At 49.7% G+C, this 13,952-nt stretch overlaps 1 protein-coding gene across 1 annotated transcript in view; it reads left to right on the top strand.

The window, feature by feature from the left end:
* Window positions 1–208: 208 nt before the first annotated feature.
* Window positions 209–13,952, top strand: part of WNT7A (Wnt family member 7A) — a 34,979-nt gene continuing 21,235 nt past the window's right edge. The window contains exons 1-3 of the mRNA XM_059856049.1: window positions 209–400; window positions 1,284–1,510; window positions 12,454–12,725. Of these exons, the coding sequence (XP_059712032.1) occupies window positions 330–400; window positions 1,284–1,510; window positions 12,454–12,725 (570 nt within the window). The 5' untranslated portion in view covers window positions 209–329. The remainder of the gene's footprint in view (window positions 401–1,283; window positions 1,511–12,453; window positions 12,726–13,952) is intronic.

Genomic DNA, 13,952 nt, shown 5'->3' on the forward strand with positions numbered 1-13,952 from the left:
GGGGTGTTGTGTGAAGAAGAGAGAGAGCCAATTCACACCGAAGGTGGGGACGCGGCTGGCGCTTGCAGGACCCCGCAGCCCGTCCAGCCCCGCGCTCTCGGACAGCGCCCGCGGCCGCAGCGGGGCCGGCAGCACGGGCGGAGCGCAGCCCCGGCGGGGCCATGCTCAGAGGCGGCGGGGGCTCGGCGCGGAGCCGCGGGCGCTGCGGGGCACGGCGGGGGCTGCTCCGCTCGGCCGGGCGGCCGTGACCGCCAGGGACGGAGCGGCCCCGGCTCCAGCGCACCGGGCATCGTTTCGCGTGTTGGTCTGAGCCACGGCAAGCAAGGAATATGAACAGGAAAACAAGGCGCTGGATCTTCCACATCTTCCTGAGCCTGGGGATTGTGTATATCAAGATTGGGTAAGTAACTTTTCTTTTTCTTTCCTTTATAACAATCGCGCTCTCTTTCGCGCTCAGCACAACCTGCCCAGACCTGTTACTATTTAACTCGAGAAGTCTCAAAAAAAAAAAAAAAAAAAAGAGTGATGATGGTGGAGATCACGATTATTTCTCAAAAGAGAGGTAAAGCGCACCTCGGAGCGACCCTTTAGCGGGGTGAGGCGGCGGCCCCGGCGATGTGCGGGGCTGCGAGGGGCCGGGCGGCGGTCCCTGCCGGGAAGGGACACCGGGGAGATGCCCGGGCAGCCGGCCCTTCCCCAGCCCGGCCGGCGGCGAGGTGCGGGGTGTCCCGTGCCCCGGCCGCTGCCTAGCCGCTACCTGCCCGCGCCTCCCGCAGGGACATCCCTCGGCCGCTGCCGCCCGGGGGTACAATGCCGCCCGCCCCGGGAGGGGCGCAGGGAGGGCGGCGGCGCTCCGGACCCGCAGCATCCCCGGCCAGGTGCGCTGGGTGCGGGAGGAGGCGGCGCGGCCCCGGGGCAGGGAGCGTGGGTTGTCCCCCTCCCTTGCTTCCCTCCCTCCCTCTCTCCTTCTCTCCCTCTCTCCTCCAACTGCTCGGCAGGTTTGGGAAAGCCCTCCCAGCCCTCTGCCAGTGCGCGGCCCGGGCAGACAACGCGCTTTAATTCTGGAAGGAGGAAGTTCGGTCCTGTTTTGGCAGGAGCCCGCGCGCTGCCGATCTCTGCCTCGGCTTGGAGAGAGGGACGGGGAGAGGGCAGCTCCAGGGAAAAGGCGGGCGCTCTCCGGGGCACCTGCCAGCGCCGGAGCCGCAGCACGGGAAGGCAGCGGGGGCTGCTCTGCCTCCGGGACCAGCCTGCCCTCAGCCACCGCCGGTGTCTTGTCGTTGCAGGGGGTTCTCCTCTGTGGTGGCCCTGGGAGCCAGCATCATCTGTAACAAGATCCCGGGGCTCGCCCCCCGGCAGCGGGCGATCTGCCAGAGCAGGCCCGACGCGATCATTGTCATCGGGGAAGGGTCCCAGATGGGCATCAACGAGTGCCAGTTCCAGTTCCGCAACGGGCGCTGGAACTGCTCGGCCCTGGGCGAGCGGACGGTCTTCGGCAAGGAGCTCAAAGTGGGTACGTGCTCTCGGCTCTGCTGCCGCCCGCCCGAGGGCACGGCGGGCACCGGGGGTGGCACGGGCACGGCTGCCGGGCTTGGCGACGGGCAGGACGGGCACTGCGAGTGTGGGCATCTGGGCGCTGTGCTGTCACTGCCGACCTGCTCCCTCCCGGCAGGGCACCTGCCTCCACTCCCATGTGTGCCAGCTCCCACCGCGCTATTTCACAGCCCTGCTCTCTGAAATCCTCTCCAAAAAGCTTCCCGTTTGTGTGCACGGGACCTGATTCATGTTCCTAGGGACGGGGAAAAGGGGGCTGGCTCTTGCTGAAGGCAGCAGCGAGAGCCAGAACGCTGAGCAGAGCGGGAACTGCACTTGTGGGGCGCAGACACCCCCAGGGATACTGGCCTGATGTTTGTGCCTGGTGGGACCCAGGCACAGCCATCAGTCTTGCTGTGAGAAATTCCCAGCACACAAAATCCTTCCACAGCAGCTGTGCCTCTGTGCCACGAGGAAGAGTGGGTGTGTTCTGCTTTGGGATGTCAGGGCATTCACAAACGCTGAACCAATCAACTGACAGAAGATCCCACTTCCATTTTCCATGTTTTCAGTTATTGCAGCAGTACAAAATATATGCAAATTCTGAACTAAAGCGGTATTAATAATAACTAATATAAATACCCGAAGAAATGGGGCTGATTAAAACTCTCATGACCCCATTCTGCTGTAGTGAAATTTACCCAACGTTTCTTTGATTCCACTTAAAATGCAAAGACCAAGGAATGTGTTTTCCAAATACAGGCTAGTCTTTTTTAGAGCCACTACTGAAAGCTCACAGCACTGCATTCCACGTCCAGAAGGATCTGTGGTTTGCAGTCTCTTCCCCATGTAAAATGAAGTTGCAAAAACCCAGAAACTCCATCAAGCAATGCTTAGCATGGTAGAAAACGTGGATGTTTCATGAGGAGAGCAGCTAGCACAGAGAACAGGGGCCAGGGGAGTCCTGAGCAGCTGTGAGGGAGCCCTGGATGGGCTGGCCCCAGGCACTGCTCAGTCCCATGGCAGGATCTGTCCCAGGCCCTCATTCCTGGCACTGCCATGAAACACAGAGGTGCAGCCTTGCCACTGTGCTCTGGAGCCCCTGGGAACACTGAGTGTGTGTTTTACCACAGCAGTGCACACTGGTAGGTGTTCTCCAGAACTTAGGTAAGGGAAGAGCAGGAAGAGAAGAACTCTGCTCGGTTTGGAAACCCTGCCTTTCAAAACCTTTGATAATCAGAGTGGCTTAAGCAGACAAGGTAAAAAACTCTCTGCACAACACTGGGAAACATCTGAAAATGGACCATTTATTCAAGTTAGCTTATTGTTCCTGTTCCTTGAGCTGAGCCCTTCCTGTCAGCGATGCAGGCAAGTGTTTGCCAGTTCTGTCAGTGAAGAGTCCATTTGGATGGCTGGCAGGTTTGGGCTCTTTTAGTTCAAGAGTAACATTTCCTTAAACAGAAAATGTGAGAAGGAGTTTTCTTCTCCCAGAAATTAGAAAATTGCAGAGTTGTTGTGGTCTGTTGTGTAAACATGCTTTCAGTTCCTTCTCTCCCTCCGAAAATTGAATTATTTAGCTAGCAGGTTATATTTAGGTCCTTTTAAAGAAAGTCAATATCAAAGGAAGTAGACTTTGATCTGTCTTTGAGGTGATAACTCTTAATATGTTCTATCTATCCATTATGAGGCTAAGATGGATAGGGCGAATTCTTCCTTGGTTTCAGAACACAGTCAGGAGTTGAATGGCATCCAAATTACAAAACTCCATAAAAATCATTTAAAGAATAACAAACCCCTCAAATTTAAACAGGTCATACATGTTATTTTTAAAGTAAACTTTGGTAAAAATCACAGAGGGTTGAAATCCAATGGTGAATTCTTCTTTTGCACAGACATTCCTGTGGTCTCAAGGATAAAACTACTCAGGCTCTCAAACACCACAAAATATTTTAGTGAAACTGTTCCTGTTCAGGTGGTCTCCTTGGTCCTCTGCTTCTTGCCCATCAGCAGGTATAGAAACTCTGAACATCTGACACAGCTCATCTTTCTATGGCTGTGGAGAAAAGGCATCTCTTGCTCTTTCCCAAGGAACTCTGCCAGGATGTGTTCCAGGTTACCATCCAGAGAAACAATATTCTCCTTGGTTAAAAAGGGTGCAACCTATGTCCATAAATCCATAAGTCAAATTTGGTGCCCAAAAACAGGAGAACAGGCCAGAGGGCCCTACTCTGAAAAGGAAAGAGAGATGTGGGACATGAAGGACTATGAAGCCCTATAGGAAGTGTTTCAAGGTGACAGAGCACCAGAACAGCCCAGGTTACCATTTGGTGAGGATAATGTACCCTCGATGCTTTTTTAATTAGCCCTTGACAAGGTGTGTTCCAAAATACTGTTCCAACAGCCCTGAGCACACCAGTCCCTTCCCTGGCATTTAAGAACTGACTGTGCCTTTCAGGCAATGGCACCCAGAAGTTATTGCCTGGAGAGTGCAGGGCATCTTTGTCCTGCCATTCACAATAAAGTCAGCCACAGGTGAGCTCATCCCTCTGTCTCTTCGAGCCTTCCTCTGCCTCTGGAGTGGCCCTGCTGGGCTGCTCTGCGACGAGGAGGTGACTCCAGGGTGACAGTGGTGTGGCTATCCTGACCATGACCCTGAGGGGTGGGTGCAGCCAGCAGGGGCTCACAGCAGCCTGGGAGGATGTGCCCGAGTAACGCCTGTTGGAAATGGGGTTTGTGCTGTCAGTCCTTACAAACAAGATCCCTTAGGTACCAGAGCATCGTGTGATCTATTTCCCAGCCCACAGCTTTGATGGCACACCAAGTCACATCTTCAGTTCCAGCTTTCTTTACTTTTGCCCTTGCTGGGTAATCTATTCTATGAATGTTATGCAAATGTACTGCAATTATTTAAATTCTCTTATTGCCCTTCAGGGCGAGTCCCCTCCTGGCCCTGCTGTTGTGTAGCTAAGAGTCACATACAATTAATCATCCAGAGAAGTGATAGTTTATTTGTGCAGTTTATTTGTAGAGTTTATTTGTAGAGGTGCAGTGAGAAACTCTTTGAATTCATCTTAGAGCATTTTTGTGCTCACGGGCTTGAGTTTCCCGCTGGTGACAGCGAGCTCCCAATCAGTGCCCAGCACTCACTCTCCATTTCCTGGGTCATTTTAACTGCTTTGCCCTTCCAAAGAGAGATTGTCCCCTCCCGACACCCTGTGGATGTAACCCCGCTCCAGCTGGTGACAGCAGTGCCAGGAGCACAAAGAGAAGTCACCAAATGCCATCAGATTGCTCTGCTCCAGTCCCAGAGGGAGTGATGGAGTCCAGATCGACACAGGGACAATTTTTCTAGACCATTCCACAGACACTTTATTAATAATGTAGAGTGGCAGAGAGAATTTCTAAAATAACCGTGGAGATGACGCAACGCTGCAATTATGGACACACTTGAAACCAAATATATTTGCCATGGTGGTCAGCAGTTCTGTTCCTGAGGACGGCCACAATCAAAACCAACGTTTTTAATGCAGATAGGCCAAAACCCTCCTGCCTGTCTGTCTTCAGGTGAAATGTGCCTCAAGCCTAAGGATCTGAACAGCCAGAGATGCCTTTGATAGAGTCTGAAAATCAGATTTGAGCTCTGCTGGATCACAGGAAGAGTGAGAGCTGTGGCAAAGGCTTTCCATCAGGTGCCTCATGGGCCAGTTTTGCAGGATGCAACCTTGTGAGCAGGTGGCCAGCAGTGACTCTGCTGGTGTCTCAAAGGACTGCCTTGGGACACAACTACATTTAATGGGATCTGGAGGACACCACCACATTGGCATCATAGGGTGGAAAAACCCATCTCCTTTTGCCACAAGTGAGCAGCACAGGCACTGTTAAACAAGAAAGTGAAGTGGTACAAACTGTTTGACTGCACTTCCACAGAGGGACATGGCCAAGTGGAGACTCCTCAGGACAGACCTGAGAGAAGAGAGGCACAAGAGCCCTGCAGAGGCTGCAAGGACCCAGCAGGGGGGAGGATGGAGGGAGTCCTGAGATGTGAGTGGTGGTCGGCAAGGAGCATTTCAGCAAAACCGTTCAGCCATGACTTCATCCTGGCCTTACTAAAATGCATCAATTCTTTGCTCTCTTCTACCCTGTAAAATGCTTCAGTACAATCAGATTGATGCTTCACCCACCTGACATTAATCTTGGGAATAAGGAAAGCTGAAATCAGAAGAAGAATCCCCATAGACAGGCTGGTCCCAAAGCTGATGAACACAGCAGGGCAGCCCAGCAGCTCTGCACGCTGTGCCCGATGCCTTTGGCTCCGGGATCATCCTGGGCTGCCCTGAGGCACACACTAAACCAGGAGAGTCTGCTGGCTTTCCTCTATCCACTGCACTCTTGGCTCTGCACTTGACTGAATTAGCAGTGATTCATTTGCCAGGTACTAAAATCAACATTTCTTCTATGGCTTCAACCAATGTAAAGGAAGAGGGACACTCCCACTCCTGCCTATTGAAACAAATGGCAACAGTTCTACAAGGCAAAGCCTTCACTAACCTGTTCTGAGCTGTCAGCTCTCCTGCTGGTATGGAAAAGAGAAGAAGATCTAGGACATTTTCCTCTCTAGCTGGGTAGGTTTAACACAAAAATTAACAGGAAAGTTATGAGTAAATCTTTATATTGTCACTATGTTATAGACAAACACTTGTGAAAACATCCCAGTACAGGTGTGCTAAAGAACAGATGTAATCTTCAATCATTTCAGGGAGCATTTTGATTTTAAACACTGCTGTAGTCTCTCGTGCCAGGTTTTAAGGTCTGATAGTTTGAATTCCAGAATAACAGACCAAGTGAACAAGCACTGGTGGAATCCCAGAATTTCCTGAGCTGGAAGGCACCCGGAGGGGTCACAGAGTCCAGCCCTGTCCCTGCACAGACACCCCAACAATCCCACCCTGTTCATCCCTGAGAGCCATGTCCAAACACTCCTGGAACTCTGGCAGGAAAACCCTCCTTGTTTTTGTATTGCATGGAAGATTACCTGCCCAGCTCTGTGGGAAACAAAGTTCTGAGTGCTGCTGCACTATGTGGTTTGGTCAATATTTAGAAGAAAGTTTGAGAAGTACTCTGTTTTCTCAACCACTGCTGTTAGGAGGCCCCCAAGATGCACAGAAAAAATATGTAATTAACGGGAGTCTTGCTATCTAGTCAGGTGAAGTCAGAGTCTGAATTTCTGTGCTAGGTTTCCAGCCCCTACCACCAGTTTTTACTGTCAGTGTCTTTCAAGAGAACAATAATTTGCAGGCAAAACAGAGGCCAGGCTGAAATATGGCCTGATCATCCAAAGCTGCTTTATGCCAAAAAGTCAATCTTTCTCAGCAGGGACTGTCACTACAAGATAAAACATTGCCCCAAGGTCACTGCAGTTGGAATTCCCATCACAAGGTTTTCATACCTGCCTTCAGATGTGTCTTGTGAGTACTTGTTCCAGAGGAACAGAGAGATTGCATCTGATTGGGAAGGTGGGAGATCTCCTGTGGAAAGGGCAGGGTTTCCCAGGAGGGCTGAGTCAGGGGGATCAGAGACCCCTGAAAAAGGGAGACTTATTGAACTCCAAAATAATGGCCCTGATTTTTGCAGTGCACATGTCTTGAGTAGTAACTTTTTAAATTTAAAGAGGGTATTTTCAGAAATAATCACTTTAACTGGAGTGTTTCCTCTGCAAGAGTTTCATGTGTCAATGAAAGGAACTTCAGCTCATGAAAGTGGGCAGGGCCTAAACCCCCAGAGTACTTCTTGAATACGTCTTAAAGCCCCTCTGTATTTTATTTATTTGTACTAATCTTTGTAAAGCCACAGTGCTGTTTTATAGGTAACCATCCTTTTAATTCCAACTGAATACAATATTTTAGGACATGAACCCCCCCAAACTTTGTACAGAGGGGGAGGAAAAAATTAGGAAGAGAATACTTCAATGATTTTTTTTTAAGCAACCATTCTTATTAATCATTCGTGCTAGAGTAAAGAAAAATGAAAATAAAATATCCTGGCAGACCATTTGTAGTCTACCAAAGAAGGAGGAGGCAAAGCCCAAAGCAGGCAGGGGATGGGTTCTGCTCTGTGTTTTTCCAGGCTGTGAGTTATGGCCTCTATAGAGAGATGAGGAGTAATGTTTGCTGTGGCACATAATTGGCAAGGTATGCTGTGTTTTCCATCTTTATATTTTCCCAATCATATTTCAGCTCATGTCACTGCAGATAACTCCCTCTCTGACCCTTTGGCTTTAAATTGCAGAAAATACAACCCATGTTTTCAGTGAGATAAACAGAAATTTGTCTCTCTTTTATTTCACAGCTTAGTCAATTTATGAGGTGGACTGATAGGGCAGGACAGGCTTTTTAGAAGCACCCTTAGATCCCAAACTGCTGAGCACCTACTGACTTCCTGCAAGTAAATCCACTCTGCATTTTGCAGTCTCAAGCTTTGTTTCCCAAACAACATCAAGGTATTGCACTTCTTTTAAAGAATAAGTTCACATTTCTAATCTGTGTGAATCAAGTTTTTACAAAGTTTTACAATTTAAAGATTAAACTTAAACCCAAATGAAGTTAGCTAAATTAAAAGCCGAATGCAGACCAGTCTGTGCAGCTGGTAGACAGGCTGATCAGCCCAAACCCAGTCTGGCAAACATTCATATCCAAACTCAGAGGCATGCAGTGAGTGTTTGCAGAATTAAGGCTCTGAGGTGTGCACGGGGTGTGTATAACTGTGCTCAGTGTTAGGAGAGAAGCTGCCCTGCTAATACCTGTGTCTGTACCCACCTGGGACCCTCTCAGTGCTTCCCCTTGAGACAGCTGGCACCCCAGGGTGGTGCCTGACTGTGCAGAGCTCAGACACAGGTACAGAGAGCCTGGGAAGGTGCCCTGCCCAGTGCAGGGTCTGCAGACAGGACTCCAGTGCTTTGGGAGAGGATCTGCATCAGCAGATGGAGCTGCAGAAATTTTGGGAGCCATCAGTGCCAAGCTCTCTGCCATCAGAGCAAATGGAGCTGCAGTGTGCTGCACACCTCGCTGCAGTCCAGAAAAACACAGGAAAAGCAGGAGAATATTCTGTCCAACACCTGGAGAGAAGCCCCGGTGGTCCCACAGCACTGAGGCACTGGCTGGGGCTGGGGAGAGCTCTGGGTGAGGGTGAGGGAGCAGAGCCATGGCTGGAACCTATCAGGTCATCGGCCCTGTGAATGGCCAGAGCAAGCTCTGACTGCTGCCAGATCCTTCTCTAGAGGTTCCAGTGCTTGGAGTTGAGCTCTGGAGTGTTTACCATGGTTTGTCTGAGATAAGGAGAAGAATGTGTGATTTGGGAGCTGAAAGGAGGGCTTGTAATTCTTGTACACGTCCAGGGCAGGTTGGACGGGGCTTGGAGCACCCTGGAGTGGTGGAAATGCCCTGCCCATGGCAGAGGTGGAATGAGAGGAGCTTTAAGGTCTCTTCCAACCCAAACCATTTGGGATTCCATGATTCTGTGACAGGTGACTCTCCACCTTTGCCTAACCTGTAGGAGCAGCTGCCTGGCCATACCTTGGTGAAGCCATGTTTCCCCCTCAGATCCTCCAGGAATTTCAACTCTGCTGAAATCCAAAGAAGGGGAGTAGAATTTCTGCTCAAAAGTGGCAGGAGCACCCCCATGCTCAGCTTCCCCTCTTTGGGCACAAACCCCTGGGATCTCAAGCACTGTCACAGAAGACACTCAGGCTGGTCTGAGCTTCCCTCCCATGCTGGCATTTCTGTGAGCCAGGCCAGGGTAATGAGACTTAAAAAGTCAATCATTTATGAAAAAATAGGAACAGTTGGATGCAGACGTGACAAACCTACATCACTTTATCACCACTGCACAAGTGCCAAGGCACTTCCTACTTGGGTCAATCCTTCTAGGCACTTGCTTTGTTTACCTTGTAATCTCCAAAACTTGAGTTTTTAAAAGCTGCTAAGATTTTCTCCCAAATAAGACAAACTTAAATGCATTGTAATTTATGATCAAGCTTGACGATGGCTTCTGACTCTGCTTGTAAAATTTTGTTTTTTCTACATTGTATTTTTCTCCCTTCTAAAAAGCAAAAGAGGTGCTCAGCTTCTACAATGCTGAGTATGTCAGATTCAAGTGATCTCCCAGTGGTTTTTGTTCTAGATCTTGAAAATAACTTGTGCTGAACAAAAGTAATCTGATCAAAATCAAAGGGGAAAAAGAACCACATGTAAATTCAACTCAGAAATATTTCTTTGACAATGTCCCATTTGCTGCTTTGTGGAGCAGAAACCTGGTGTGATGCAGTGCTGCTCTCTGAGAGATAAAGTGGGACTTTTATTGTACACTGTTTACCAGTGCCTTTTTCATAGTGTTGTGCTTAAAATAGTGAGGGTGTTGATGAGTGTAAAATGGAGGAGGAGCTCAACTCCAAATACACCTAAAGCCTGGCATTTCTCTTCCACATTCAGATTTTTATAAAAAGCCAAGAGTTTTAGAAAGCTTCATCTGCAATTTCCATGGTCAAAACAAATAATTTTATGATTTTTTTTTTTTTGTTTAAGTAAGGAGAAACAAGGAATCCTTTGAGAAAGTCGGATAATTGACTGTTCCTTAATATTTCTTAAGTTCCTTAATAAATGCAGCACATTACAGCATTAGGGAATACTGCCTTTGCTAATAGAGGGCACAAAGTTGACTATTAAAAGATTGTGATTATGTCATCTTGTTTTCCTTTTTACTTCGATATAAGGAAGTGAACATTTATCATCAAAAGAGACAAGCAGAGAAATCCAGATCATATTACATGAAAGGGATGCAGCCAAGGCTGAAGTGTTGTAAGGTTTCTTTCCCAAATTATGATTTTTTTTTTTTTTGGTGAAATGCAATGAGCAGCAGAAGTGGGCTTGTTTCATGGGTAACAGACCCTTGCCAGCAGCTGAGGTCTGCCAGGACTCAGCTGAGGAGCACTTGGAGAAGTGAAGCAGATCTTCCCTAATTAAGAGCCTGATTCTGATCCTACTGAACAAGGGTGCGTTTTGTCATTGGATAAATAAGAGTAGGACAGGTTCTCAGTTTGGGAGATTCAAAATTTTTTAAGGGCTGTTTGACATACATGGGCAACCTCTGCAAACCTCCTCAGGCTGTGAAGGGCCCTCTCTCAGCTGAACTGGCCCCCAAAGCCTCACAGATCCTGCAGGGTCCACGTGTGGGAAATACACACACCAGGATGCAACAAAACTTCAAAAAAGAGAAATTAAAGCTTAGATTTAAAGCAAACCCCCCCCCCCCCCCCCCCCCCCCAGGAAACAGAAGCCTGTCATTATGACCTTGTTGCACAATGTAATATTGGCCCAACCTCTGTCTCACAGTCCTCTGGTGAGGCTCTTACTTCACCTTGCTCTGGTCACGGTGCCTACAACAGGTCAGGCTTTTTTCTTCATTTTATGAGAAATTTTTAAATTAAACCAAGACTTATTTCATTGAGTCAGCATAGACATCAATGTTGAAAAAAGTTTTTGACACCAGCAGTGTGAAAAAATCGTCCCAGCTGAGTTACAATGTTTTCAGAATACAAGTCAAACAGAAGTGGTTGTCCTGTAAAAATACAATTTAGTGTAGAATTAAATTTTTAAATAAAATCCTATTTCTGAGCTGAATTTTTAAAAGGTTGAATATGGGTGCTTTAACAATTTAACCCCCAAGCCCACCTATTTTGTTTTGTTTTCTTTCTTTATTTTTGACCTCCAACATTTTCCACCCCATCCTTTTGTTTTGAGTTTAGTTTGCTACTTCTAATAGCATCTGGAAATATAGAGATGAAGCTGCCTTGATGCCTTGGAGTAGCCCCCTAGAACAGAGGCTAGGCAAGGTAAAGGGAATACAGTGGGTATTTATTGAAGGCCTTTAACAGTGACACCTTGGGCAGCCAGAAGCCTCCCAGAGGCTGCACCCAGGATGGACGGTGGTCACGAGTTTTTTAGACAATTATAAGTTTGGCCCATTTATATATCAGGTGCTAATTCTTCAATTACATCTGCAGATATTGAAGGATTTTACCCCCAGTTTCCTCCTCCCCATTCATTTTTGTTTATACTTTTCAGGGCCCGAAGCTGTAGGGTGTCCTTGAGTTTCAGGCCTAGAGGGATTTTGTGTCTGATCAAAACGTGGAGACAGTAACTAACACTCTGTATGGAGTTTAGAGTTGTGGATTGATCAGCACAGGATTTGAAACATATAAAAGCTAAACTCCAAAGGCATCAGCCTGAACTACACTTGATCTCCCCATGCCCCGTGGAGAGCCGCTGCTTTAGGGATGAGCATGCAGCAGGTCAGTCCCATGGAGCAGGGCCCCGTGCGTGGAGCAGGCAGAGCTGTGTGCCCACAGGCACTGCCCATCATGGAGCAGGCAGAGCTGTGTGCCCACAGGCACTGCCCATCATGGAGCAGGTTTACAGTGCTGTGTGCCCACAGGCACTGCCCTTCATGGAGCAGGCAGAGCTGTGTGCCCACAGGCACTGCCCTTCATGGAGCAGGTTTACAGTGCTGTGTGCCCACAGGCACTGCCCTTCATGGAGCAGGTTTACAGTGCTGTGTGCCCACAGGCACTGCCCTTCATGGAGCAGGTTTACAGTGCTGTGTGCCCACAGGCATTGCCCTTCATGGAGCAGGTTTACAGTGCTGTGTGCCCACAGGCACTGCCCTTCATGGAGCAGGTTTACAGTGCTGTGTGCCCACAGGCACTGCCCTTCATGGAGCAGGTTTACAGTGCTGTGTGCCCACAGACACTGCCCTTCATGGAGCAGGTTTCCATCACTTCCAGGCGGTGCTGTGCATCCACAGGCCCTGCCGTTCCCCTGCCATTCCCCCGCCGTGCCCCTGCTCGCTGCTCACGGCCGTTCTGCCTTGCAGGGAGCAGGGAGGCCGCCTTCACCTACGCCATCATCGCGGCCGGCGTGGCGCACGCCATCACGGCAGCCTGCACACAGGGCAACCTCAGCGACTGCGGCTGCGACAAGGAGAAGCAGGGCCAGTACCACAAGGAGGAGGGCTGGAAATGGGGCGGCTGCTCCGCCGACATCCGCTACGGCATCGGCTTCGCCAAGGTCTTCGTGGACGCCCGGGAGATCAAGCAGAACGCCAGGACGCTCATGAACCTGCACAACAACGAGGCCGGGCGCAAGGTGAGTGGCCCCACTGTCCCCATGTCCACCCCGGGGCTGGGCTGGGCTTTGGTGCCCTGCGTGGCGGGACCGCGGAGCTGCCGCGCTGCCGTCGCTCGCAGTATACAAGTAGGCACCTCGGCAGGTTGTTGGACCGTCTGCTCGTCAAACGTTTGTCTAAATGATATTCTTTAGGGCCGTAAGAAAGGAAAAAAACATCAAACAAGTGTTTTATCTGGGAAGTCAAACGGTACTTCTGGTAAAAATCTGCCTGCTGCTGTGTGGGTGAGCAGGAGTCTTGTCAGGTTCAGACATGAATGTCTCACTCAGCTGAAAAGGGATCATTTTCAACCCTGCTGTTCAAACGTTGCGCTTTGTGTGAGAGCCGCCCCTGCAAGGAGGGAAAGACTTAAGCAGCCAGACCTTGAGCTGAGCCCTTGTCACTCGATGTCCCGCTGTGACACGGGTTTGGGTTCAGCATAGCAGCATTCCCACCCACCCCACCCTTTGCGACTGAGAGCAGCTGCTGCAGAGGCAGCACTGGGAAAGGTAGGACTCCAGCAGCTCCCACACACAGGTTTCCTGGGGATCCCAGGCACTGAACACCCCGGGTTTGCTGCCTTGGCCATGTTTCTGATCTCCAGTGGCAGCTAGACCAGGCACAGGACCCAGCCTGGTCTGAGCCATGCTCCCAGGTCCCTGTGGGCCAGGCATTCCCAGGCAGTCCCAGTGGCGTTGCGGCTCCAATTTCAGCAGCTGGAATAGCCAGGCTATTGTGTGCTCCCCACATCCCGGGCACAGCCCAGCAGGGAGGGCTCTCCCTGCAGGAGTTCTGCTGACCCCATCTCCCAGGGATGTCAATCCTCGCTTCCTCAGCTTTCCTTTTACCTCCTCCTATGCAATAGCCCTGATTCCAGCATTATGTGAGTGTGACTTAGAGGCAAATGGGAGAAGGAAGTTGGGAGCAGCAGTTAATTTGTGGATGCTATTTTTGTTGTGGTAATTACCTGTAGGCTCAGAGACATCTCCAGTTATGCTGGAGCCAGGCAGATTGTATTGAAGAAAAGCCATTTCCACCCCAAACAAAAGCCAACCGTTCTTTAATTTAATGCTGTAGGAGTTTTATAGGTGAGATTCTGGGTTTTATTCTGTGTAGTATCCCAAATGCCTGTGTCTGGCTCTGTGGTGCCAAAACTTGTACTTCAACACTGGCAAAATGAACCCCAGAGAATAACTCAAGGATGGAGC

This window comes from Haemorhous mexicanus, chromosome 11 (genome assembly GCF_027477595.1).
Source record: "Haemorhous mexicanus isolate bHaeMex1 chromosome 11, bHaeMex1.pri, whole genome shotgun sequence".
In the NCBI taxonomy this organism is placed as follows: Eukaryota; Metazoa; Chordata; class Aves; order Passeriformes; family Fringillidae; genus Haemorhous; species Haemorhous mexicanus.